This window comes from Cannabis sativa, chromosome 8 (assembly GCF_029168945.1).
Source record: "Cannabis sativa cultivar Pink pepper isolate KNU-18-1 chromosome 8, ASM2916894v1, whole genome shotgun sequence".
Lineage (NCBI taxonomy): Eukaryota > Viridiplantae > Streptophyta > Magnoliopsida > Rosales > Cannabaceae > Cannabis > Cannabis sativa.
Window position 1 is genome coordinate 32,882,337 of NC_083608.1, and position 26,621 is coordinate 32,908,957.

At 33.5% G+C, this 26,621-nt stretch overlaps 2 protein-coding genes across 4 annotated transcripts; one reads left to right on the forward strand and one right to left on the reverse strand.

Annotated features, from left to right (window-relative positions):
• Positions 1–255: 255 nt before the first annotated feature.
• On the forward strand, positions 256–5,346 carry LOC115698832 (vacuolar protein-sorting-associated protein 11 homolog). The gene is made up of 5 exons (XM_030626026.2): positions 256–640; positions 859–1,032; positions 1,133–1,453; positions 2,075–3,847; positions 4,529–5,346. The coding sequence occupies exons 1-5, from the start codon at positions 419–421 to the stop codon at positions 4,916–4,918; spliced, it is 2,880 nt and encodes a 959-aa protein (XP_030481886.2). The 5' UTR covers positions 256–418; the 3' UTR covers positions 4,919–5,346.
• Positions 5,347–17,266: 11,920 nt separating this feature from the next.
• Positions 17,267–20,068, reverse strand: LOC115700584 (uncharacterized). 3 transcript variants are annotated; one of them, XM_030628176.2, is made up of 4 exons: positions 19,839–20,068; positions 19,500–19,557; positions 18,196–18,388; positions 17,267–17,639 (listed from the first exon to the last, which is right to left on the reverse strand). In XM_030628176.2, exons 2-4 carry the CDS (start codon positions 19,551–19,553, stop codon positions 17,509–17,511), a joined length of 378 nt encoding a protein of 125 aa, XP_030484036.1. In that variant the 5' UTR covers positions 19,554–19,557; positions 19,839–20,068; the 3' UTR covers positions 17,267–17,508. The 3 variants fall into 3 exon arrangements, with proteins under 3 accessions (XP_030484036.1, XP_030484035.1, XP_030484034.1); XM_030628175.2 differs by having other exon boundaries at positions 19,500–19,566; positions 19,839–20,062; XM_030628174.2 differs by having other exon boundaries at positions 19,500–19,590; positions 19,839–20,062.
• Between the last annotated feature and the right edge of the window lie 6,553 nt (positions 20,069–26,621).

Consider the following 26,621-nt stretch of genomic DNA (forward strand, 5'->3'; position numbering starts at 1 on the left):
AAATTTTAATATTATTTTATTAAATAATTATTATTAATTAAAAAGCACAATATATATAATTTAAAATATTTTATATATCTGCCGCAAAGTGCGGAATATTTACTAGTTATTAATATTTATAACAATTTATAATATTTAAAAATATATAAAAAAAAATATCAAAATTTAAAATATAAAATACAAAATTTAATATAATTTTATGGTTTAATTATTGCTAAATAAAATGCAACCACACGCTTAATACTAACATAGTAACACTTAATTTTATTTTTTTTAAAAAAAAAAGAAAAAAGAAAGAAAACTATGAACAGTGACCCGACCCGGAAATAGGGTATAAGATAAAACAGAGGAACAATACCAAACGAAATTCGAGTTCGAGGATCTCTCAGAACTCGTACATTTGATTCGAAGCCAAGCTATGTATCAATGGAGGAAGTTCGAGTTTTTCGAGGAGAAATTGGCGGGCAAGTGCGCGATTCCCGATGACGTTCAAGGCAAGATCCAGTGCTGCTCCAGCGGAAGAGGGAAGGTCGTGATCGGCTCCGAGGACGGCGCCGTAAGCCTTCTCGACAGAGGTCTCAACTTCAATTATGCTTTCCAGGCTCACTCTTCCTCTGTTCTTTTCCTTCAGCAGCTCAAGGTATTTTTCCCCTCTTTCTTTAGTTCTGTTCTGATTAGTTTATAGGAAAGTGTAGTTTGAAAAGAATTAGATTATGTCGAAACTCTTATGGGTCTGGTTTACTCTGATTAATTTTAAATCAAGGTAAGTTTTTTTGAATTGGGTTCGGGTATTAATATCTTCCCAATGTTGTAATTTGTTCTGATCACGACTTTTTTATATCATTATTAATTATGTAGCAACGGAACTTTTTGGTTACCATTGGAGAAGATGAACAAGTTTCTCCACAGCAATCCGCTATTTGCCTTAAGGTTTTTGACCTTGATAGGATGCAACCTGAAGGGTCAAGCTCAATTAGTCCTGATTGTATTGGAATCTTACGCATATTCACCAATCAGTTTCCTGAGGCCAAGGTAGTGAAGGCACTACATATTGGTTCACATTAAGTTACATTTTTTAATTTGAATCTCTACAGTGATGAACTTTTTGATTTACTTAAATTTTGTCCTACAGATTACATCTTTTTTAGTTCTTGAAGAAGCCCCGCCAATATTGCTAATAGCTATTGGCCTAGATAACGGTGATATTTATTGCATCAAAGGAGACATTGCACGGGAGCGTATCACCCGTTTCAAGCTTCAGGTGGATGGTTCTTCTAACAAGAGTCATTCCTCAATTACAGGTCTGGGGTTTAAGGTGGATGGTCAAACCCTTCAGTTATTTGCTGTGACTCCAACCTCAGTGACTTTGTTTAGCTTGCAAAGTCAACCGCCTAAACGGCAGACCCTTGATCAGATTGGATCCATTGTTAATGTTGCAATGAGTGATCGTTCGGTATGCATTTTGCTTTTGTATCTATGCTTCAATATTGTCTGCTTTTATGGTTTTATGTTGCAATATGTCAATATTGCTATGTGTCTATATTGTTACTTCTAGCTGAAAAGTCATAAATGGAAAAGAAAGAAATATTATCGTGATTGGAAAGGTTATACTTATAGTATCTGAAGCTTGTGGAGTTTTTATTTCATACATTGGAAGTACTTATTTTGTTATAACTAGAAAAAGGTACTGGAATGTAACTGAAAGAAAAGAAACCAATCAGTAATATCATTAAAGTTTCATTTATGCAATAACTAATAAAATAAATGAGAATATATAGCTCGGATACAGAACAAAATTTGTTTATACGTATCAAGTTATCAAGGGGCTCGTTTAACTGTAATGGGTGGGAAACAACGGAGTGTTTCTGTTTACATACACTGATGTGTTTACTTAGATAAATATGCAACTATTTTTGTGCACTCTACATATATTCCTTGAAATCAGTTAAGGAAAAGACAATCCTTGTTTTCTGGTTTTATTGTTTCTCATTTGTTTTTAAAACATTTCACATGATTAATGAATCGAGTTTTGATAGGCAATTTTTCTTCTTCTTCTTCTTCTTCTTGTAATCAGGAATTAATAGTTGGTAGACCCGAGGCCGTGTACTTTTATGAAGTTGATGGCCGTGGTCCTTGTTGGGCTTTTGAAGGAGAGAAGAGATTCCTTGGGTGGTTTCGCGGATACCTTCTGTGTGTTATAGCAGATCAAAGAAATGGAAAGAACACATTCAACGTATATGACCTAAAAAATCGATTAATTGCACACAGCCTTGTGGTTAAAGAAGTTTCTCACATGCTCTGTGAGTGGGGCAACATAATTCTAATTATGTCTGATAAGTCTGCTTTATGCATTGGGGAAAAGGACATGGAAAGCAAGTTAGATATGCTCTTTAAAAAAAACCTTTATACTGTAGCTATCAACCTTGTACAAAGTCAGCAAGCTGATGCTGCTGCAACTGCGGAAGTTCTAAGGAAATATGGGGATCATCTATACAGCAAACAAGATTATGATGAGGCCATGGCTCAGTATATTCTTACTATCGGGCACCTTGAGCCTTCTTATGTGATACAGAAGTTCTTAGATGCACAGAGAATCTACAACCTTACAAATTACCTGGAAAAGTTACACGAGAAGGGACTCGCTTCGAAGGATCACACCACCCTTCTACTGAACTGTTATACCAAATTAAAAGATGTTGAAAAGTTAAATGTCTTTATAAAAAGTGAAGATGGTGTTGGAGAACATAAGTTTGATGTAGAAACTGCCATTAGGGTTTGTCGTGCTGCCAATTACCATGAGCATGCAATGTATGTTGCTAAGAAGGCAGGAAGGCATGAATTGTACTTGAAAATCTTGCTTGAAGACCTTGGTAGATATGATGAAGCCTTGCAGTATATTTCAAGCCTTGAACCAAGTCAAGCAGGGGTAACAATTAAAGAGTATGGTAAGATTCTCATAGAGCACAAGCCTGTTGACACAATTGAGATTCTCATGAGACTCTGCACTGAAGACAGAGAATCAGCCAAGAGAGAAAGCTCAAATTTTGCATATTTATCTCTGCTGCCTTCTCCTGTTGATTTTCTGAACATCTTCATCCATCATCCAGAGTCATTAATGGATTTTCTTGAAAAGTATACTGACAAGGTGAAAGACTCACCTGCTCAAGTAGAAATTCACAACACACTCTTGGAGTTGTACTTGTCCAATGATTTGAACTCCCCTTCAATTTTGCAAGCTAAGAATGATGTTGACTTAAGTCTCATGGTAAAATCGGGAGCACATGTTTTGTCAAGAGCCGAGTCCAATGGGAAATCAGTTGATGATAACAAAAACTTAACCAAGGAAAATGATCTTTTGAAAAGGCAGAAAAAGGGGCTCCAATTGCTAAGAAATGCATGGCCATCAGAGCTAGAACAACCTCTATATGATATAAATCTTGCAATAATTCTCTGTTTAACAAATTCATTTAAAGAGGGGCTTCTGTATATATATGAAAAGATGAAATTATATAAGGAGGTGATTGCTTGCTACATGCAAACTCATGACCATGAGGGACTGATCGCTTGCTGCAAAAGATTGGGGGATTCAGGGAAGGGAGGGGACCCATCTCTTTGGGCGGACCTACTGAAATATTTTGGTGAACTTGGCGTAGATTGCTCCAAGGAAGTGAAAGAAGTCTTAACCTATATAGAAAGAGATGATATCTTACCTCCCATTACTGTTCTTCAAACTTTGTCCAGAAATCCATGTCTTACGATCTCTGTCATTAAGGATTACATTGCTCGAAAACTTGAACAAGAGTCAAAGCTGATTGAGGAGGACCGGCGAGCTATTGATAAGTATCAGGTCAGTGGCTTATTCATTCAGCTGTAATGGGTAGTTTATTATTATGTTATTGTATCATTTTGATTTTCAATTTGGTATCCATAAAGGGGGGTTATTAATCAAATGTTTTGAAGGGCTTCTTTGGAAGGCCAAGTGAAAACAAATTTGTGGTATTTGAAATAATCATGAAGGTATCATAGTGAACATAAACTTGAAATCTACCAACAATGGTTGCACATATTTAATACCAATGTCAATGTGGGTAATAGAGGTGTTGGAGTGAAGAAACAAGGGGAAGTTAAGGAGAAGTGATAATCTATTTATTCTATGCTGGGCAATCCACATTTTATGCTTGTCAATAGGGCTTTTAGGGTTTAGTATTTACATAATTCTTGGTTGTAGATCTTAAGTTTACCTAAGTAGGTAATCGGAGACATCTTAGCAATGACCATTTGAATAAAAATGGAGCCTTCAGGCACAAATTTGGTAGGTATGCTGTTAAACGTGATAGAGCATGCCTGTTTAAATGCGCAAAGTTAATGCCTGTATGTTTCAAACCCGAACTGTCTGGATGAGGATTGGTCTTTGTTAATAAAATTTTTGAGGAATAAAATCATTCTCAGGATAGCATCGAGATGTATTTTAGAAGATTTTTCAAATGATAAATGGTGGAAGTCTAAACAAATTTCTTAAATTGTGCAGGAAGATACAACGACCATGAGGAAAGAAATCCAGGATCTTAGGACAAATGCCAGAATCTTTCAGCTCAGTAAGTGCACTGCGTGCACTTTCACTCTTGACCTCCCTGCAGTACACTTTATGTGTATGCACTCGTTCCATCAGCGTTGCCTTGGAGATAATGAAAAAGAATGTCCTGAATGTGCCCCTGAGTACAGGTCTGTCCTAGAAATGAAGAGAAACTTAGAGCAGAACTCCAAAGACCAAGACCTATTCTTTCAACAAGTAAAGAGTTCTAAAAATGGATTTTCAGTGATTGCTGAGTATTTTGGGAAGGGGATCATTAGCAAGACAAGTATTGCAACCTCAGGTACTTCGCAAACAGGTAACACTTCATCCGCTAGCAGCTTCTAAAGTTTGTCATACGATAAATTATACACCTGCCTAGCCCATCCAATTTTCGAAATATGGGGTTTGATTGTGGTTAGTGTGAGGTTGAGTTTCGGTTTTGTGAGTATTGTACTGGAAATTGATCTTCCTGCCCAACCTTTAGGCTATTCAAAAGAATGAGAAATGGTATGATTTATTGATTGTGTTTAACACACAGAGGAAGTGTTGGATTTTTTTTTTTCATCTTTGAATGGGCATGTACAATGATGTAAAATTTATTTATTTGTTATTTTTCCCCACCTAGTGTGTGAAGTTACTGTGAGCAATTTATTTATTTGTAAAATCTATTATTGTCTATCTTCCTTCAGATGTAATCCTTTCATAACACGATATACTTCCTTCTATAGCCTCCACAGGGGCACTGCCTAATAACCACTCATAACATATTATTATTTCTTTTTGTCAACTTTCTAGCTAGACGAGTGAGTAGGCTATGAATAGCTTCATTTCTGGAATTGTCATGTTGACTATCTTGCTTGGGCCTTTTGTAAAGAGCTATTTTATACATGACAGTCTATTCTAGCAGTATCAATGCATGGTTTTTCACTTCAAAAGGAAACACATTAGAGTTGGTAACAAATCAAAACAACGACCTCATAATAAGTAGTCATGTCTTGATAAGAAGGGTTTGAGCCAAATGAAAAATGTTATAGCAGTAGGAGTAGTCCCTACCAATTTTCCCAAAGTAGAGGTTTGGTTGTGTTTTGCATAGTCTTTTTGTGAAATATGAAAGCTTGTGCCATTATAAGCCATGCCGACAGTGGTTGGTACGTTATCTTTGAAAGATCTTGGTTGGATTTTTCCAAATAGGAACCTCTCAATTTTGATTGTTTTTGCTTTAACAACTCCTATGAATTTTACTCCTTGTCTTTATACTAGGTGAGGATCTGCCACTACCAAATCAGTCTATAATAATTGTGTACAACCTTAACTCAGTTTGATGTTTTCACTCCAATAACCGACTATTTGACATGAGTACATTTATGTGTAAAACGCAGTACCCAAATATCTGTGTATTGTCCCAGCAAAAATATATATATATATATATATATTTATAAATGCATATTGAATATATGGAAAATATCTCTCATATAGTCTCCTCTTTTGATACAAGATATTCCAATTCAATAATTCTGAATGTCACTATGAATTCCACTAGAGAATATGTTCTCCATTTACAGAGACGCAACTTTTTTTTTCCTCCCTCATCTTATTAGCTTTTGTTTTCTTCTTTTTAGCAGCCATGCCAATCAACTATAGATCATGAAAAAGCAAAAAAAAAAAAAAGATATTCCTTTAAAATATGGAGTAAAAAAATCTTCCACCCTATTTCTTATTTTATGCTTTTTATGTATATATATTGTTAGTTACGAATGTCTTACCTTATGTCGAGATTTAACATTTATTTATTTTTTTTTTTGAAAATAAAACGTTTTATAGATAGAAAAACTAAAACATAGCAACTGAACTTTATGGTCATTATAAACAATGTTGTTTGGTATAGAAGACAAATCAATTAAGCCAGTAATACCTTTGGTAAATGCTTACTTAATTACATTATAGGCTGTAAAGTTATAAGTTCATAAAACAAAAGAAAAATTACAACTTATCAAAAGGTTAGAGAGTATTTTACATTGATTCACATAGTTATTAATATTCAAGTAGAATATGTTCCTTTAGCGTCTTGATAATTGTCTCCGAATCACTCTTTATTACCACATATTGATGCTTCAACGAAACAACCGTTTCCATATTTAACAGACATGCTACAACTTCTCTAATGAGAGAATCAAAGAAATTGAGCATGTTTGACGCTACTTACAAAATTGTCCCAAGTGATCCCTAACTAAGGCCACCGTATACATTGAACCTTCACCAATTTTAACATCACTGTTGATTTTGATTCAATCGTCCGGGAGGGGCTGATTGGGGGACACAACAACCTTCATCAAGGCAAAACATACAAGACTCATAATCTATGTAACAAATAGAGATTGAATCAACATTAACATTCATTGTCTAAACTTTGTTATTTTATTTTCGAAAAAACATATTTTCCACTCTCATTTTTCTTCTCTTTTGATCTATTTATATTTGAAATAAATAAGGAATATTTATATTAAGAGAAGTAGTTGTAGGTAAAATAAGGTCAACTTTCCTTTAATGAGCATTTGTATACAAATTTAAAGACGTGGAGGCAAAAATATACTACGTACAGAAGTTACTAATTATTCTTGTTTTGTCAATTAATTGGAATTAAATTTAAGTTAAATACTTTTCTGAAATAGCCCATGTGATGCATGATCATACTTTGAGGGCAAAGTGTCCTAGGGAGTATATAGATAATGTGTAGAAATTTAATACCATATATAAGATGTTGAGTGAGTACTTCTTTTATTGTCAATTTATTTTGAAATAGAACTTTATAGACCCAACTATACTTACCTTCATCCTAATTCAAAAAGTAAAGCCAAAAAGAACAGCTGTAAGCCACTTGTAATTGAGCTGTCCAAAATTAGTAATAAAGAAAATATTCACCATCTTTAGAGAGAATGTTAAAGAGTGTATTCATATATAAGATGTATGAGTTATTTATTTTTTTTTTTATTGTCAATTAATTTCTCTCATTATTAACTAATTTTAAGATGGAACTTCATACATTTTAATATACACTCACATTCATCTTACTTTCTTTCTTTTTTTTTTTTTTTTTTTTTTGAAAATAAAGCGTTATATAGATAGGGAAATTAGACCTCCTGGTAATTACAAAGAATAGTAACAGATATCGAGGAGGGCTCCACAAAACCTGTAATGTTATGGGCAAACACCCATCTAGTCACATTATGAGCAGCGAAATTATAACAACGAGGAATAAACAAAAGTTTACAAGATACAAAGTTTTTAGATAGTTAATTACATAAAGAGACATAATTATCAATATTCCATATAGAATGTAGACCCTTTAGCGCTTTGAGTCTACATTCTAGTCACAATATAGAATGTGACTCCTGAGTCTAGCCGAGTCAATGGCAAGGTGACACGCCGCCGCCTTTCCAATCAACGGGTCCCTAAAGCTGAGCATGGAAACAGCAGTCCACAAAACATCCCCTGTGTGATCTCTAGCCAGGGTCGCAATGCACATAGAATCTCCACCAACCCTAGCATCACAGTTGATTTCGATCCAGTCCTCAGGCGGAGGGGTCCAAGCAGGAGAAGCCATAGGTAACGTCGGAGGGAATAAGCAGGCCACATAATCTGTATAACAATGAGAGATAGAGTCAATGGTCATTATAATGTTACTCGGTTGCAATTTATGTACCTTGTCATTTTGGGTTCTCCATATTGTTTCCACGATGACTGAAGCATAGAGGAATAGCTTATCCGAGTCTACCCCGATCCCAGACCCGACCACCAGAGTCATGGATCGGGAACACCCCCCAGGGAGAAGACCTCCAGAGATGGTAAGCGAAGTTGCAATAGAGGAACAAGTGTTCCATTGATTCCTCAGCCTCCCCACACAAGGGGCAAGTCTCGTCTTCAATTTGGATTCTCTTAGCCAGGATACCGCGGACCGACAAAGCATTCGAAAGGATACCCCACCAAAGGATTTTATGTCTTTCCAAAATCTTAGAATTCCATAGTTTGTTCCATAATGTTGGCACAACCACACAGACGGGGGCTCTCTCATAAGCCTGAAGCAAATAAGCAGACTTAGTGGTAAATTTACCGTTTCCTTCTTTAGTCCAAATCCACCTATCTCTCCCCTTACTGGAAGGCTTCCCCCTTTCAGGATATCAGTGATCGTTTCAGAGTCAAACAGGGACTCGAGCTTGGGGATATCCCAATCCCCATCACTCATTAGAAGATTTGCCACCTTAGAAGCTTTGCTCATCCATGGTGAATTTCATTGCATGTTATTTTAGATGCTTTTGAGTTATGGTGTAACATCCCCGCTTCAAGCCTCCATTGAGCCATTACACCCACGGACTAATGGCTCTTATACACGAGTACGACACTCTGGCTGCTTCATGGACTGATGTCTGACCCTACAGACCAACACGAGTGTTTCCAGCGTGCTTTGTCCTCACTCACACGCTTCCTGGGAAAACTTCCCAGGAGGTCACCCATCCTAAAATTGATCCAGGTCAAGCACGCTTAACTGCGGAGTTCTTTCGTGATGGGCTACCGAAAAACAAGATGCACCTTGTTGACATAGGTAGTACCAATCAATCCATTTATGCTCTCTTCAACTATGTAGTCCCATACCTACACAGTCTCAGAATCATCCCACTTGACCTTTCCCAAGCGGTGTGGGATTGCACAGCTTACCCGGTGTTTCCCCTTACGGATCCCGGGACTACTGACTGTCACAATCACCCCCCCTTACGGGGTCCGACGTCCTCGTCGGCCACACTTCCGGCTGGGTCAAGGCTCTGATACCATTTGTAACATCCCCGCTTCAAACCTCCATTGAGCCATTACACCCACGGACTAATGGCTCTTATACACGAGTACGACACTCTGGCTGCTTCATGGACTGATGTCTGACCCTACAGACCAACACGAGTGTTTCCAGCGTGCTTTGTCCTCACTCACACGCTTCCTGGGAAAACTTCCCAGGAGGTCACCCATCCTAAAATTGATCCAGGTCAAGCACGCTTAACTGTGGAGTTCTTTCGTGATGGGCTACCGAAAAACAAGATGCACCTTGTTGACATAGGTAGTACCAATCAATCCATTTATGCTCTCTTCAACTATGTAGTCACATACCTACACAGTCTCAAAATCATCCCACTTGACCTTTCCCAGGCGGTGTGGGATTGCACAACTTACCCGGTGTTTCCCCTTACGGATCCCGGGACTACTGACTGTCACATATGGGTTATGTTTCGATTACCCTGAATTACTATTTTGGAAAGTTTAATAGCTTTTGGTTAGGCTAGGAGCTAATTTTGGGGGACTGAAAATTGGGAATTTTTAATCCCTTGCTGCTTAGGAGAAGCTTCCATGATCGGAGGAGCTTCCATGATCGGAGGAGCTTCAATGATCGGATAAGCTTCCATGATCGGAGGAGCTTCCATGATTGGAGAAGCTTCCATGATTGGAGGAGCTTCCATGATCGGGGGACCTTCCATGATCGGAGGAGCTTCCAAGATCGGAGAGCTTCCATGATCGGAGGAGCTTCCTTTTGGATTATATTTTACCAGGATCTAGATTTACTACCATGTATGTTATTTAACATCCTAAATATGAATATCTAAAACAATATAAATAAACACATATAAAGTTTGAGAAACCTTACAGTGGGTGCAGCGGAATCGAATGACTCCTTCCGCTTAGATCTCTAACCCTTGTATCCTTTCTGTAGCAGAGTATCACCAAGATCTGAGCCCGATTCTCCTTCTCTTGAATTTGGATTCTTCACAATCTTACACACTATGATTGAGGACCAACTTCTTATGTGTGGGAATGTACTCAATCAATAATGGCTGAATTTATTTTTGTGAAGAGAGGCTATAGTGTTTCGAAATTGAAGAAGAAGAAGAAGAAGGAAGAAGTCTCATCAACCTAGAGAGAAAACTAGGTTTTTAGCTTTGGAGGCATTAGTTGGATAATGAGACCATAGCCTTCCTTTTATACTATCTTCAATAGGGTTAGGGTTGAATTATTAGGAATAAAAAATGATAAAATTAGAGTAAAATTGACCCCTAATGGCCGGCCACGTAGTGGGCCCTACATTAGTTTGGGCTTTATCATTTTTCTCAACTATTTTATCAATTTTTCACAAATACCACTTTTTGCAACTTCAACCCTATAAATGCCAAAACTATTTATTTAATAATTAAAATAACTATCAAATAAAATTGTCATTTATAATATTTATTAATTAGACTCCATAAAGTCTCTTAATTAACAAATAAACCCCAAAACACTATTTTTTCACAATCAAGCCATATCTTAGTGAAAAATTCATAAACTAAATATAGTCTAATTTTAGAATTATAATTGATTAACTAAAATCAATTAACTGAGTCTTACAAGCAGTTTGTCTCAACTAGTATGGGGACCATGGGCCTATATAACCGAGCTTCTAATAAGCAGATCTAGAATTTACCAAGTAAATTCACTAACTTATTAATTCCTCATTGCATCCACCATAGACATTGGAATTGCACTCTCAGTTACATAGATAGCTCTATATGTTCCACGATATAGATACACTATTAATTATCCATTGTTATAATCCTAATAATCAATGATCCTCTATAGATGATCTACATTGCATAGGGACAAAATTACCGTTACACCCTTTCAATGTATTTTACCCTTAAAACACTTGGCCACCTATAAATGATATTTTAGTGAACTAATATAATCACTAAAATGAGGGCTCTATCATTTATCTCTATTTAGCTTAGCTCGAAGGAAATCATCGTTTCACTTCTATGTCCATATAGAAGCTATAGATTCCATATCTATGATTAGCGCTCCCACTCAATTGTACTATCATGTTCCCAAAATGTACGTATCACTCTGACCAAAAAGTAGACTTAACTAACAAATCAAAGAACACAAATAACACTCTTGAGATCGAACCTAACCATGTCAGGATTAAAAATTATTTGATCTAGGATCAACTAGGTGATATTGAATTGAATAGATATTACGGTAAATTTATCATATCTAATCCAATAAATATTTGTCCCTTCCAATGTATACTCCATACATTCGATACTGGTAAACTTAGCCAATGCCCTGGAAAGGACATAACACTTATCCAAGGTGTAAGTATACCTATCCCTGATTATCATGCCAGTCTAAATCCATAAATCCAGTGAATTGACAAATCAGGGAATTAAACTTTTGAACATATAATCATGATTATATTCCACTGTGTTGACAACACTATAACCATGAACAAATACATATGTTCTGGACTTAATAGAATTTATACATTAAATATAATCATGAAATAAATCATGCGTACCATGCAACATAAAATGCGATTTCTGATCTTTATTAATTAGTAAATCTGATTATATTGAAATAGGTTTTATTTAGGGCACAAACCCAAAAAACTCCCACTTGCATTAATATAAAATAAAAAGTGCATTTCAAATAATCACAACACCTTTATATCCAAATTAAGTGTAGTTTGTAGTATACTCTCCGTAATAGCATCTGACATGTTGTATTCAATACAAACTTTCCTCCACCATTACATTTCCTTAATCAAAAAATACTTGATATAGTGAAATTCCTCTCTATATGTCTACTCCTTTAGGGATACTGGATTCTTTACTTTTTGGCAACTACTTCTGCGTTAATCAGGAAGTAACACTAGTAGTTAATAAATGTTGGAACAATGCCAAAAATATATAGAACTCTTCTTAGACTGAATAAGTATCTTTCCTGCAACTTTATCATTCAGTCTCTTTGGTAGACTTAGAGACTTCAGATAGGTTTTTACACTTCTCCAAAATCACTACTCTACCCTTAGAGTAATCACCATCTCATCAGCAGACTTTCTAGCACTAAGGCAAGTCTATAAATCTGATTTGGTGTAATTTAAGAGTATTAAATACACCCTTATCGACTAACATATAGTTCCTCTTCTTGATCTTAAGATTCACTTGATTGTCTTCCAATGTTCTTTTCCTGGATTAATCTGATACCTACTCATTACTCCCACTCAACAGTAGGTGTTTGGTCTAATGCATACTAAAGCATATCTGAGACCTCTCACTGTTGATCCTAAGGAATTCTTTCATTGGCCTTTATCTTTTCTAGAATAGTTGAAACTTTTCTTTAGATAAATGAAATCTATATATAGAAGTCGAAAAGCTTTTATAGATTTAGCCACTAGAAAAAAATAATGCTTCAGCATCTTACTAAAGTAAGTTGCTTGCACTAGAGTAAGTAAATTACCAGACACACCACAAGCCATTGGTTTAGATAAACTCAAACCTTTAATACTAAGAACAGGAAGTTTTGTTAAGTCCATTGAATAGACTTACTAACGAAATTTCCTTTCTTGTCCTTGTAATAGAAAACTTTTGGTTGTTCCATATGAATGGTTTTAACCATAGTTCTCTTGGCTTTACTTCTTAGTTCCTTATTCTGACAATCCATTACTTGTTTAAACTAACAATGGATTTTCATCACAAGTATCTTTCAAGTTATAACAGGGTGAGTTCCTTGAGACCCTCCCTTTACAATAAGGTACCGTGACTTTCTGTCTAAGAACATAAGTGGAATTATCCTCTTCGGTTGTGTCAAGACAACAGAGGCAGTGAGACCATCTTATACAAAATAAGATAATAGAACACTTTTGGAATCAAGGAAAAAAATTTCTCCCTTATTTTTCTACTTTGTTTTCAGACTTATTCATTTTCTTAGAAAAGTAGTATTTGTTAAAACAAACACTTTCTTATCTAATGATTATGGGATGGTCCACCCCTAATCACTTAGAATAGCTATCAAACATGCAAACCTTAGTTAACAGTTCTAGCTTTTCTTAAGATTACGATTAGGTCATCCATGAATCTAGTAATGGTTTACACTAAGTACACAACCATTCGATCATTCTGAAATTTTCCTATCACTAGGGTATTTCCTTAGAGGGACTTAGGCAACGGCTAGTAACTAATCATAGACCTTATACTATCATCAATATGCAAATCGAATTTCTGGGAAGGTAAGTTTGGATATAATTCAAAAAATCAACTTAATGATCTTTGAACTGCATATGTACCAAATATTATTACTATAACTTAATAATCAATTTTTGGTAATAAGATAGACTCATAGACTATAAAGAATTAATTTTAAAACTACGTAAAAACCTTCTTGATATTATTACTATAACTATTATTGTTATTCTAAAATATATTTATTAAATTAATATTTAGTTATTTGTTAAGAAAAAACGGTGTTAACAGTAATTATAACGAATACTTTGATAAAAAAAATTATTAAAAAATAGTATTTCAACATGTAATTTTAAACATAAAAATTGGCTAAAAATTATAATTAGCAATCCAAATTATATTTACTTAGCAAATGAACGTGTTTTTTTGCCAATATATATTTATATACAATAAAAGAATGGATCATCATATAATACAAAAACAAACTACTTGTTTTTGTTGGTTTTTTTTATGTTTTATGTTTTTTCTTATATATCATTTATTTTGGTAAATGACTTTTTTTGTATTTATTATTAGTATTTTAAAGTGTTTAATATCATACTAATGTGGTACCTAATAATTAGTTAATATTTTTTTGGTCTTTTGTGTTTTTATTTTTTATGATGATTTCTGTACTAATATTTTTGGTAAATGATTTGTTGTACTGTTATTAATATGTCATTCCTTAAGGTGCTCAATATCATATTGATGTGCTACTTAATAATTAATTAGCATTTTTCTAAATCATTTATTACATTAAAATTTGTGAAAATCGATATGAAAATACACCAAGAACGGTATGCTAGATTTTATGGTACTTGGCAGTTGGCACATTAATATGTCCCTTAATATTTTTGTTATTAATATATGTACATATCTTTATTAACTTCTATTATTATTATTATTATTATTATTATTATTATTAAGTTTGCAAGAATATCTTCAATGAGATGTAAAAATTACATTATATTGCATCAATTTTAGGTATTATATTTCAATACACAAATGAAAAACTTGATACAAAATTTATCTATTGTTTTTTTATTTGTTTTTTTTTTGTTATGCATGATTTTTGTACTTTTTGTACTATTATTGCTATGTAATACCTTTCATACCATGCCGATGTGATATCTAATAATTGATTAGTAGTTCACCAAATCATTTTATTCAATAAAAATTTTTGGTAGCTGATATTAAAATGCATCAATAACGGTATGATGCATTTTGTTGTGTTTGACACCTTAATGTGCACCTTAACATTTTCGTTGTTGATATGTATATTTCTTTATTAACTTCGATTAGATTTTTTTAATTATACATAAGTTTGCAAGAACAGCTTTAATAAAAAATGTAAAAATTATACTATATTTGACAAATTCATTTTATATTATAAAATCTCAATTATATATATCTATATATATTTATATATATATATAAATCTCAGTTATTTTTTAATCTCACTAAAAATAAACATTTTATATATGTACTCCATTTTTTTAAATATATATATTTGTATATTTTTTTCTCCTATATTTTGTTTTTGTTTTTTTTTTTTAAATTGTATTTGCTATTTTTTTTTTCTTTTTTAGATTTTCTTCTTATTTTCTTATTAGTAAATAATAGTGTAAAAAATTATACAAGCTTAAGTAATATTTAGTTTAATGAAATAGTAATAGTAATATTATAGAATAAAAATAGTAATGAGAATTAATTACGATATTTGTTTCTTGTCGGAATAAAATTTGAATAAGTAATAAATTCATAAAATTATCCCTATACTTTAATTTTTATTCTTATATAAAAAACAGTATTTGAGTTATTTACTTTTATTTTATTTAATATTTGTGATGTCATTCTCATTACACACAGCTTCTTCAATTTAAGAAAATTTTATTGCATAATGTAATCAACATTACATTGTTATGTGATTACATCACTTTTTAAAAAATCAAATATTATAGTAATTTTGATTATATTACAATTTTCATTACATCAAACCAAATATTGCCTTACAAATTATATTAATATTTTTGTGTTATTTTATTAATAAATAATAATGGAAAAAATCATGGACATACATTTAAATAATATGACAAATCACACATTATCTTCAAAAAGAACCTATATCAAACCATTCTTATTTAAACGTAATTGATGAAAATAAGATATATGATTAACTTATATATTTGGACGAGAGTTACGTGCCTCTAGTACGTCTTCACACTAATATATATATCATATAAAATCAATATATAAATGCATAGTTAATAAGTGATTTTGTTATTTTGTATTTTTTTTTATATATATAAAATTTAGAGTAATTTATGGCATAAATTTTTAAGTTTAACTCCTAGTTGCAAATAAATACTTAAGTTTAATTTTTAACGGTAATAATATATAGGTTATATTTTTAGAACTATGTAAGTACCTAACTATTAAATATTAAATCATTGTCCACGTGTTACTTTCTTACTACTATATTTAAATTATTTTTTTTTTTTAAAAAATAAAAATTTAATAATGAACCAATCAAGAATTACCATGACAATTTACTTAATACTTAGGTACTTACAAAAAAAAAAAAAAATTACTCTAAAAGTTTCTTAAACATAAAAAGTGCCATCGGCACAATTTCAAAACTAGTAGTATAGAAGAGCCACTCCTATTAACAAAAACATATCACGGTTCCAAATTAACAAAATACTATATATTAAACCAAACAATTTAATAAAATACAGTAATTTAATATTCACAAGGAAGAAAAGGTAAAAATAATATTCAATCTGGATAAGTGAAAGCAAACTCCATGTGGACGTTGATTACGTGTCACCTTATTCATTTTATTTTTGTCTTGACGTGTTGGCCAAAAAAAAAAGCAATTTCCCTTTTTGATGATGGTGTTTTTGGTAATGAAAACGATGTGAACTAGTTAAAAGCTTTCAAAAGAGGACTCTAAAATTGCAATTGTCCACCTTCACAAATTAACACACGTATATTAAAAGAAGAAACACAAAAGCAACTAAAATAATTTCATAATTTCATAATTTATACACCATTGTAATAAAAAAGAGAGGATTTTCGAGGCGAATAAAGGTAAATTGATCCTTTGGTTCATTAACCAATTACTTCACCCACAATCACTAACTTATTCCAACACAATAGCACAGGTCTCAATTTGCCAGGCCATAAGGTACATGTCCCCTAACCAAAACAAAGAAAATGAGAAAAAGTGGCTCCATTGAGGGCCACACGTACATACCCCTCAACATCCCCTTTTCTTTCTACTTAACCAAGCATCCATGTGGCATTGTCTGCTAACCATAAACTTATCAAACTTCAAATGACATGACTACCATGAGTTTTACAGGGAGGAAAAGGCAAAGAAGAACAAAACAAAAACATGACTCAATTTTGAAATGTTAACCAAAATTGAGGGTGAAAAGACTGTTGACCTTCTAAACACATTTCTAGATGACCAACATTATTATATGTCCGATACCAACAACTATGCTCATTGATCGTAGTAGAAAATGAAGATGTATAAGCCAAAACAAATATGGAGTTCCCTTTTCAATTTGCTATAAGATGTGATACAATCACTTGTAGAGATGTTCAAAGAAAATTGCAACGGGAACTCAATTGCTTCATGCCTTTTCTTTACCAAATAGTGTCATCCAATAGCAAAATCACCAAGAAATAAATACATAAACGAGCTTGAGATTACACCAAAGTTCTTCAAAGAAGAACCAACAGTCATCTTGACAGATTCAACACAAAAAGTTCTCCTATTTTTCTGTTCTCTAAGTAAAAAAAAATAAAAAAGAAAAATATGAATACATACAGATAAGCAGATCTTTTCTTTCATCAAGGTTCCAAATTCAACGAAACAACCCGTGATTGTCTATTACGCTTTGCCACCTTCACAAAGACTACGGAGAGGCATGACGGTGCCCACCATGGCCTGCGAACCTTTTGCTCCCCCTTTAAACAGGCCACTGGATAAACAATTTGCTTTAGCATACATCACTTGCATCCAAATTGTATATTAAAACTAAAGGAACATAAATATACATATCTTAAGCAAACAAAAATAAGAAAATGGTATGAGCATGGATTTCTCCGCTAAACATAAGATGTAATAGGTGACAGACCCAGGTAAATCTAGAAAATGAGCACATTAGTCCATTATCAAATCTCAGTTTGCCATCATTAGCATGTTGGTATGGTTATGGATCTCAACCACAAATATAACAGAAAGACTCAGGTAAAGCTAGAAATGTTAACACTAGCAAGTTTGTTGCTTCCACAGCTACAGATATAACAGAAAAATTTGGGCAAGGCTAGAAAAGGAGCACACTAAACCCAGTATGCCATCATCATCATGTTGGAATGAAATAATCTAGTCACGCCTAAACAACCTATTTTCAAGGGAAATATATTCCTAAAGAAAAGGAAACCAGTCTCCCCACTTATTACGTTATATATTCTATCATCTCTGCATATCAGATGATTACACATGTAATAAAGTGGTGGGGGAGATAGAAGAAATACCTTTAATTCGTCTGAGTTCCTTACATAATGTTATGAAATCTCCCCATTTCATGTGACACCGTCTAATAAATCGAAGAATTTGTTCAGTGGTAAACATAGACATGCCTTCCAAGTATTCTCCATTGACACCATTTTCCTTAAATACCTGACGGTAACTACCTAGATTGATCTCTTCCAACCACAAACCAACATCCTGTCAAGGAAAAAGAACCATGAAGCATATCCTTTGTTTCTGACAAAGAGATGGTATATTCAATCATATGCTTTTCACTAAATTTTCAGAAGAACACACACACACACAAGGAAATTTCATAAGTTTTTGTTATTGTAACTTTTGCACTGCGATCATCAACTTAGTCCTTCAAAATACACTGAAACATGTGAAAAGTAAGGGTTCTAGTGACAATAGCTTTCAACATGCATTTCTACAGATTAAAATGGCTAAATACAACTCAATCCTCTGTAACTATGTCCTCTAAAACCCATCAAGGAGCAACTCTACAAAGCATCACATGCATAAACAGTACCTTCCTTCAACTAAGAAAACTCTAAGGGCTACCAATATTCACTTGAAAACCCCTGCTAAACTCAAATATATCAATTAGAAGATGATCCAAACTTTCCTCTCGCACCAGCAGCATCTTTATTCCATAAAATTTTCAGCCATAAATTTCTACTTTATCCAGAGTCTCACTATTTAAAACAGGTATTTCATGATGCTACAAAGCATCCTAATACAATAAACACTTGCACACACACAGCTTCTTAACTTCATATGGGTTTTCTTTGTTGACGGACAGTAACTGGTTGGAAGCAGTACTAAACAGCAATTTTTTATTTTCAGTTAAATACAAAAAGTAACAAATTCTTAACCTCAAAAACTAAGCTGGAAAGCCATACTCCAAACTTGCTATAAGGCCACAAAAAATTGCAATTGTTTCTGTCAATAAATAAAGACTAATGAAGTTGATCCTTTCTCAAAGATAAAATTTGCAATTACAAATATTGTTCCATTCAACAAGACCATTAAATATGAATCTAATTATACCATAACTTCTACTAAATTGTAGAATACTAAATAGCAAAAGACAAAGATCAAATTTCCAATCAGATATAGAACCTGAACTATAAAAAGGATCAGATGCAAGTATCAAGCAACAAATTTAGATTTTCATCAATAATTAAGCAGCTCAAATACTTTAATCAAAAGAACGAAGAAACAGTACAGATGATGATTGATGAAAAGAAGATCAAGATCCAAATTAATTAACGATTATAAATAGTGGAAGGTTGGAAGAGCTCACCTCAACAGTCCAAATGAAGAAATCAAGAGGCTCAGGTGGTAGTTCTTTGCTCATCTCCCTAATCATTCTAACCCTCATTAAAAAAATTGACCTTTACAATTCACAAAAGCAAAGCCGAAAACCAAAACCACAAAAAACAAAAACCAAATCTTAATGAAACCCACAAATATTTTTGAGATAAGATTAAGAGATGGGCAAAAATAAAAAAACGGGTCTTACTGAAACCCCATCATGTCGTCCAAAAAATTATTCTATGAACTGGAAAAGCAAGGTGGAAAGTAGGCAGGAAGAAGAAAACAAATACAGCAAAAACAATAAACCCCCTAAAATTGGACTCACCGTGCGTTGAAAATGGATTAAAGGAAAGTATATTCTCTACATTTGTTTAGGAGAAACCGATTGAGAAAGAAAGAAGGGAAGAGAGAAGGGCTGAGTCTGAGAGAGTAGAGGTGAGGTGAGTGAAGCTGAGTTATTTTGCCTTTTTTTGCCCATTCTCCTTTTTTTCTTTCTTCTTTTTCATCTTAATGCGTGTCTCTCTCTCTCTCAAATCTCAATTCCCTTGCCTGCCTCAAATAATAATATTAATAAAATAAATAATAATATTGCAAGAAAAAAGATGTGTATTTTATTTTGCTTTAGTAATCTTTTTTTCTTTTAGTTTTTTTCAAAATTATGGGTATTGTTAAGTTTTTTTTTTGGTAATTTAGTTCTTAAAATATTTTTTAATTAATGTGCATTTTTATTGGGAATTTAAATTGTTTTTACTACATTGATTTTTTGCATTCAATTACTTTTTTCTTCTAAGGAAAGATTTCTTCTCAGATCTCTTTTTGGTTTAGGAAAATTTTTGTAAGATAAAGAATTCTTTTATGGAAAGTTGTCTAACTCTAATGGATGATTTCGGTTTTTCCTTTAATAGAATAAATTAAATAAAGTTTATTTGGCAGGTTTGAAGTCCAAATTCCTGATCTTGGTTCAATTTGGAAAGTTTCTTTTCTGGTCCTAATTTGCTACTGCAAAACCCAATTCTGATACTGCAAATTAGGATTTTTTTTTAAGAAAGTTTCGTATAGCTGAGAAATCATTTTTGTGGCTGTCTTTAGGGTTGGTATGTTATATAAATAAGACCTAGAGAGCAGTCAAACGATTTTATCTCTTCTAGTCTCATATTTTCATATTTTTCCTTGTGAGAAGAGTGTTTCATTTGTAAAAACCTAGAGTGTTCAACTACGTTTTGGTTTTCTTATTATGATATCATATTATTCATAGAATAGGTTGAAGAGAAGCTTTGAACAAGTGTGAGTCTTCGGGAGAAGACTTTTCCAAGTCTCATTTCGGGAGGAAGTGAGCATACATCTTCGGGATACGATTTGTTTAAGCCTTACTTCGGGAGGAAATAAGCACACATCAATAGCTGAAGGGAGTTCACTACTTAGTGTGTTTAAGAGATCAGATTACAAAGGGTTGCGGCAAATCACTAGAGAGGGTCTAAATTTGTTTAAGTCAATTACTTTTGTAAACTTTGATACATTACTAATTGATTTCATTCTTTGAGCGTGGTCCCGTGGACTAGTAGTGTTTGAAAGAACACTGATACCACGTACAATTCTCTTAGGTCAAGTTTTTAAATTCTGCACTATTTATTTCTGATTTGTTTCTGCAAAATTGTGTTATGCAGTGATAGAATTATATTCTGATGCTGCAGTCTGTTACAGTAGTGTTTTTACTGAAATTTAGTATAATTATTGGCATTTGCAAAAAAATAGTTTTTCAATCGGTATCAGAGCGGGACACTAAACTCTTAGTATGATCCTTTTAACATTTTCTTGTATTTTTGCAATATGTTTCTCTTTGCAGAAGGAAGTTCTATTGTTCGCCCACCACTCCTCAATGATTTTAACTATCCTTATTGGAAGGTTAGAATGAGAGCCTTTATCAAGTCTCGAGATGAGAAAGCATGGATGATGGTTCTTTCAGGATGGTCTCCTCCTATTGTGGTAGATTCCAAAGGTAATTTTAAATTAAAATCTGAACTTGAATGGTCTACTAAAGATGATAAATTGTCTGCTTATAATAGCAAAGCTTTACATGCTATATTTAATGGAGTAGGTTAAGGCTATATTAAGCTTATATCTTCTTGTGAATTTGCTAAGGATGCTTGGCTGATCCTTCAAACTCAGTTTGAAAGAACATCTGATGTAAAGCGTTCTAGGTTTATTACGCTTCAAGCTAAATTTGATGATCTTAAGATGTCTGAAAATGAAACTGTTGCCCTTGATTTTACCCAAAATACGTGGACCTGGAAAAGGATGACACGTGGAGCTGAGAGGACCAGCTCTTAAAGAAATCAACTAAGTCTTAGACAACAGAGGAGTGTCTCTGGGAAGGTATCTCCCGAAGAAGACATGAAAAGGCTCTTTACGCTCCCAGAGGCCATGGACATACTAAAGCAGTTCCGGGAGGTACTGGACTCTATTGAACAATTATCTCGCATTAAATGCCGCATGTGGGAAGACGTATTGAAACTACCACAAACGATATGACAGATGGCGTAACCCCCCTGTTTCAGCTATTACGCTATGATTAATAAGGCTAGTGACGACTACTTTATGAGAAATCACATTAATCAAGAGGGGATAAAAGATTATATCCACCTAACCCCTAAGATACCTACGGTATAAGTCATGTACTTCCTATTTTGTATCTGTTGGGAATATGTGTCCCTATTAAGCCTGCATAGAAAGACAAGTGATTCATTTCTAGGGATCACCCCAGAAAAATACTATAAATACCCCACAAACACACTGAGAAGGGGGTCGAGGATTCTGGGGGAAAAAGGAATCAGAGAGAGAAAATAGGAGAGAAATGTTGGGTTTTATGCCCTAAATAAAACTCATTTCAATATAATCAGATTTACTTATTAATATAGATCAGAAATAACATTTAATGTTGCATGGTTCATATGATTTATTTCATGATTATATGTACATAATGTATAAATTCATCTGAACCCTTTTCACATACTTGATCCTGTTTATTGTGCCGTCAACACATTGGAAAGTAAACATGACTATGTGAATAAAGTTTCCTAGATTTATCAGACATAGGGTTTCACTGATATGATAATCTACAACAGAGTTTACTTGCATTTGGAGAAGTGCTATGTTCTTTCCAGAGCATTGGTTAAAGTAAAGCTCAGGTTGGATGCATGGAGTATGCATCGGAAGGGAACGATATTGAACTTTGACTTAGATTTATTAAACTTACCGTAATATCTATTCAAGTCAATATCGCCTAGTTGATCCTAGATCAAATGTTCTTAATCCTGTTATGATTAGGCTCAATCTTGAAAGGCTATTCGTGTTCTTTGATTTGTTAGTTAAGCCTACTTTTAGGTCAGGGTGATACGTACATTTTGGGAACACGGTAGTGCAATTGAGTGGGAGCGCTAGCATAAACATGGAATCTATAGCTTCTATCTGGCGAATAGTAAGCAAAGGATGATCTCCTTCGAGCTTGACCAAACGAACATAAATGGTGGAGTACTCATTTCACATAAGCTGAAATATCATTTATACGGGGTCAAGTGTTTTAAGGAATAAATACATTGTAGGGTGTAACGGTAATTTAATCCCTTTACAGTGTAGATCATTCATATAGAGGATCAGTGATCACATTAGGATTATAACAATGGATAACTAATGATGTGTCTATATGGTGGAACATATAGAGCATTCTATATACTGAGAGTGCAATTCTAAGTTCTATGCGTGGATTCAACGAAGAATTAATAAGTTAGTGAATTTTAGTGCTAAATTCTTGATCTACTTATTAGAAGCTCGGTTATATAGACCCATGGTCCCCGCACTAGTTGAGATAATATTACTTGTAAGACTCATGTAATTGGTTTTGATTAATCAATTATAATTCTCAAATTAGACTATGTCTATTTGTGAATTTTTCACTAAGTAAGGGCGAAATTGTAAAGAAAGAGTTTTAGGGGCATATTTGTTAATTATGATACTTTGTATGGTTCAATTAATAAATATGATAAATGACAATATTATTTAATAATTATTTATAATTATTAAATAGTTAGAATTGGCATTTAAATGGTTGAATTTGAAAATTGGCGTTTTCGAGAAAATCAGATGCAGAAAAGGTAAAACTGCAAAATTGCAAAAAGTGAGGCCCAAATCCACTATGTAGGGCCGGCCACTTTTGTAGGGTTTTTCCCTCTGATATTTTCATTATTTTAGTGCCAAATAATTCAAACCTAACCCTAGTGGAATGCTATAAATAGATAGTGAAGGCTTCAGGAAAATTACACTTTTCTTCTGATACTTCTGATTCAGAAAAAACTGAGCCTCTCTCTCTCCCTATCTTTGGCCGAACCCACTCTCTCTTTCTTCTTCCTTAAATTTCGAAATTCTTAGTGTAAGAGTAGTGCCCACACACAGCAAGTGATACCTCAATCATAGTGAGGAAGATCGTGAAGAAAGACTTTCAGCAAGAAGGAGGTTTCAGCATCAAAGATTCAGAGAAAGAGATCCAGGTTCAGATATTGATAATGCTCTGCTACAGAAAGGAATCAAGGGCTAGATATCTGAACGGAAGGAGTCATATTATTCCGCTGCACCCAATGTAAGGTTTACTAAACTTTATATGTGTTTATTTCATCGTTTTAGAAAGTTCATATTTAGGGTGTTAATCAACATACTTGTGAGTAGATCTAAGATCCTGGTAAAATATTTCCAACAAGAAATTCACCAAGAACATTCTCTGTAATAAATACTCTCATTAATAACAAAGACTCGTGGACTAAGGCTATTTAATGCCCCAACCACGTAAAAATCTCATGCATTAAACTTCCTACAGCTTTTCTTATATATTATTTAATTGGTTGCCGAAAACCTGGGTCAACATTTTGGTGCTTTCATTGAGAGCTGAAGGAAGCGTCTTCAAACAGACAACAATCTTATAAATTGAAGCAACAATGGTAGAAACTCGCAACACACGTTAGCCCCGTCCTAATCAAGATGCTCAAAATCCCGAAGACGAGGAAGTGGCCTTAAGAGTCAACGTGGATTCTGAGGAGCGAGAGGAGGCCAACGATGACAAGTACGAGGAAAACTTTGACGAGTATGATGCCTACGACGAAGGCAGTTACACAGAGCTGCTGCTCTTAAGGCAAAAAGCTGCTAAAGAACAAAATAAAAAGATGCAAGAGGTGATGGTCGCCATGGAGACAGTAGGGATTTACATACACCCTAAGGCCATCCCAGCAGGACTCGAGGAAACCCCAGAAGAGTCCTCTCCAAGCACTCAGAAGCACAAGTCTAGGGAACCAAGCCCTATACGGTATCCCTTTGAAGAAAATCAACGAAAAAACCCTACTTCCATCCCAGGGAGAAAGAGAAGGGTATAGGATCCGCGAAAGGTTCACTCAGATTTCCTGAAAGGGAAAGGTCCGCAGAGGGGCAAACTCCAAAAAGGGAGTCTTGGCCCTCAGGATCGAGAGTACCGAAAGAGCGTTTTTGTGCACCAAGAACCCAAAGAAAGAGGAAGAGGGAAGCAAAGATGCCCTCCTGTTGATTTAAGACACCAAATCAACAAAAAACACAGTGACTTGCGGGATCACCTGGGAGTGAAGCTAAAAAAAATCTTTGTAAATTATAAATAAGCTTTTTTTTCTCAAATAGTTCACATTAGGGATGCACATTTTTCCCATGGGGATGAGGCCCCGCGGGGATCCACCCCTAATAGGGCGGGGATTCCCCGTCTAAATGGGGAACGGGGCGGGGACGGGGATCAAATTTTATCCCCAAACGTTAAACGGGGCGGGGACGGGGATGGCACTCCCCGCCCCGACGGAGACCCGTTTAATTTATTAATTATTTTTTTTATTAATATTTTATATTTTATATATGCGTTTGTATTTTTTTAGTATATTAATATAAAATAAATAAAGGTAAGTAAATACAAAATTAAAGGATATAATATTTATATTTACAATTAAATAATATAAATATGATGCAAATTGTAGTAAGAATCTACAAAGATATAGAATGACTCATCTTCATAAATTTCTTCATTGATTTTGTTTTATATATTTTTTTATTTCTTTGGCTGTCGTTTTTATTCTTCAATGTTATTATTGTAAAAAAATAATAAAAACACTACTTACACAACATGTCATTTGTTACAAAATAAAAACAATAAAGAATTGAAAAAAGTAAAATAAAGCAAAAAAAAAAAAAAAAAAACTCACATATATCTTGAAAACATAGAGAGTATTTTTTATAATAAAAACTTAGTGACTCTCACATAGAAGATAACTAGTAAATATATCGCGCTTCGCGGCGGCGGATATATAAAATATTTTGAATCTATATATAAAAAATAAATTATGTATTTTAATAAATATATATAATAAAATATAATACATTTATATAAATGTGATTGAGAATGTTCTATAGTAGTACTTCAATATCATGGAGCTTTGAAATGGTATAATTAAAAAAAAAAAAAAACATGTATATTGATGGCTATAATGGTTACCAAAGAAATTGATTAGTTTTAAATTATATAAAGATTAGGGTTTATATAGATTGGTGACTAATGATTTCGGGTTAGTTAAGTAAATTTTATTATTATTATTATTATTATTATTATTATTTTAAAAACTACTTACTATTAGAATTTTATTAGTTTACCGTAGTTAGATTAGATAGATATTTTTTAAAATTTTAATGATTATTTAATGTTGATAAATAAAAATTTTTAGTTGTACACGAATAAGTTTTTAATCCATTAATTTTTTTTTGAAAGATTAATTCATTAATAAATCTTTATAACCTTAATAAAAAAGAGAAAATTAAGGAGATAATAGATAGTAGTATTTTGAGCAATTTTAGACCGCCACGTCACTGTCTCATAGTTCTTCTTTATATATATACTAGTTAACAACCCGCGCTTCGCGGCGGAAGTATAAAAAAATTTAACATTACTTATTTTCATATAATTTTTATATGAATAATATGAGAAGATATGTGTACAAACGGGTCAGCTTGACATGTAAGTACAAAATCTCTTTTTTATAATGAAAGCCCGACATGGTTC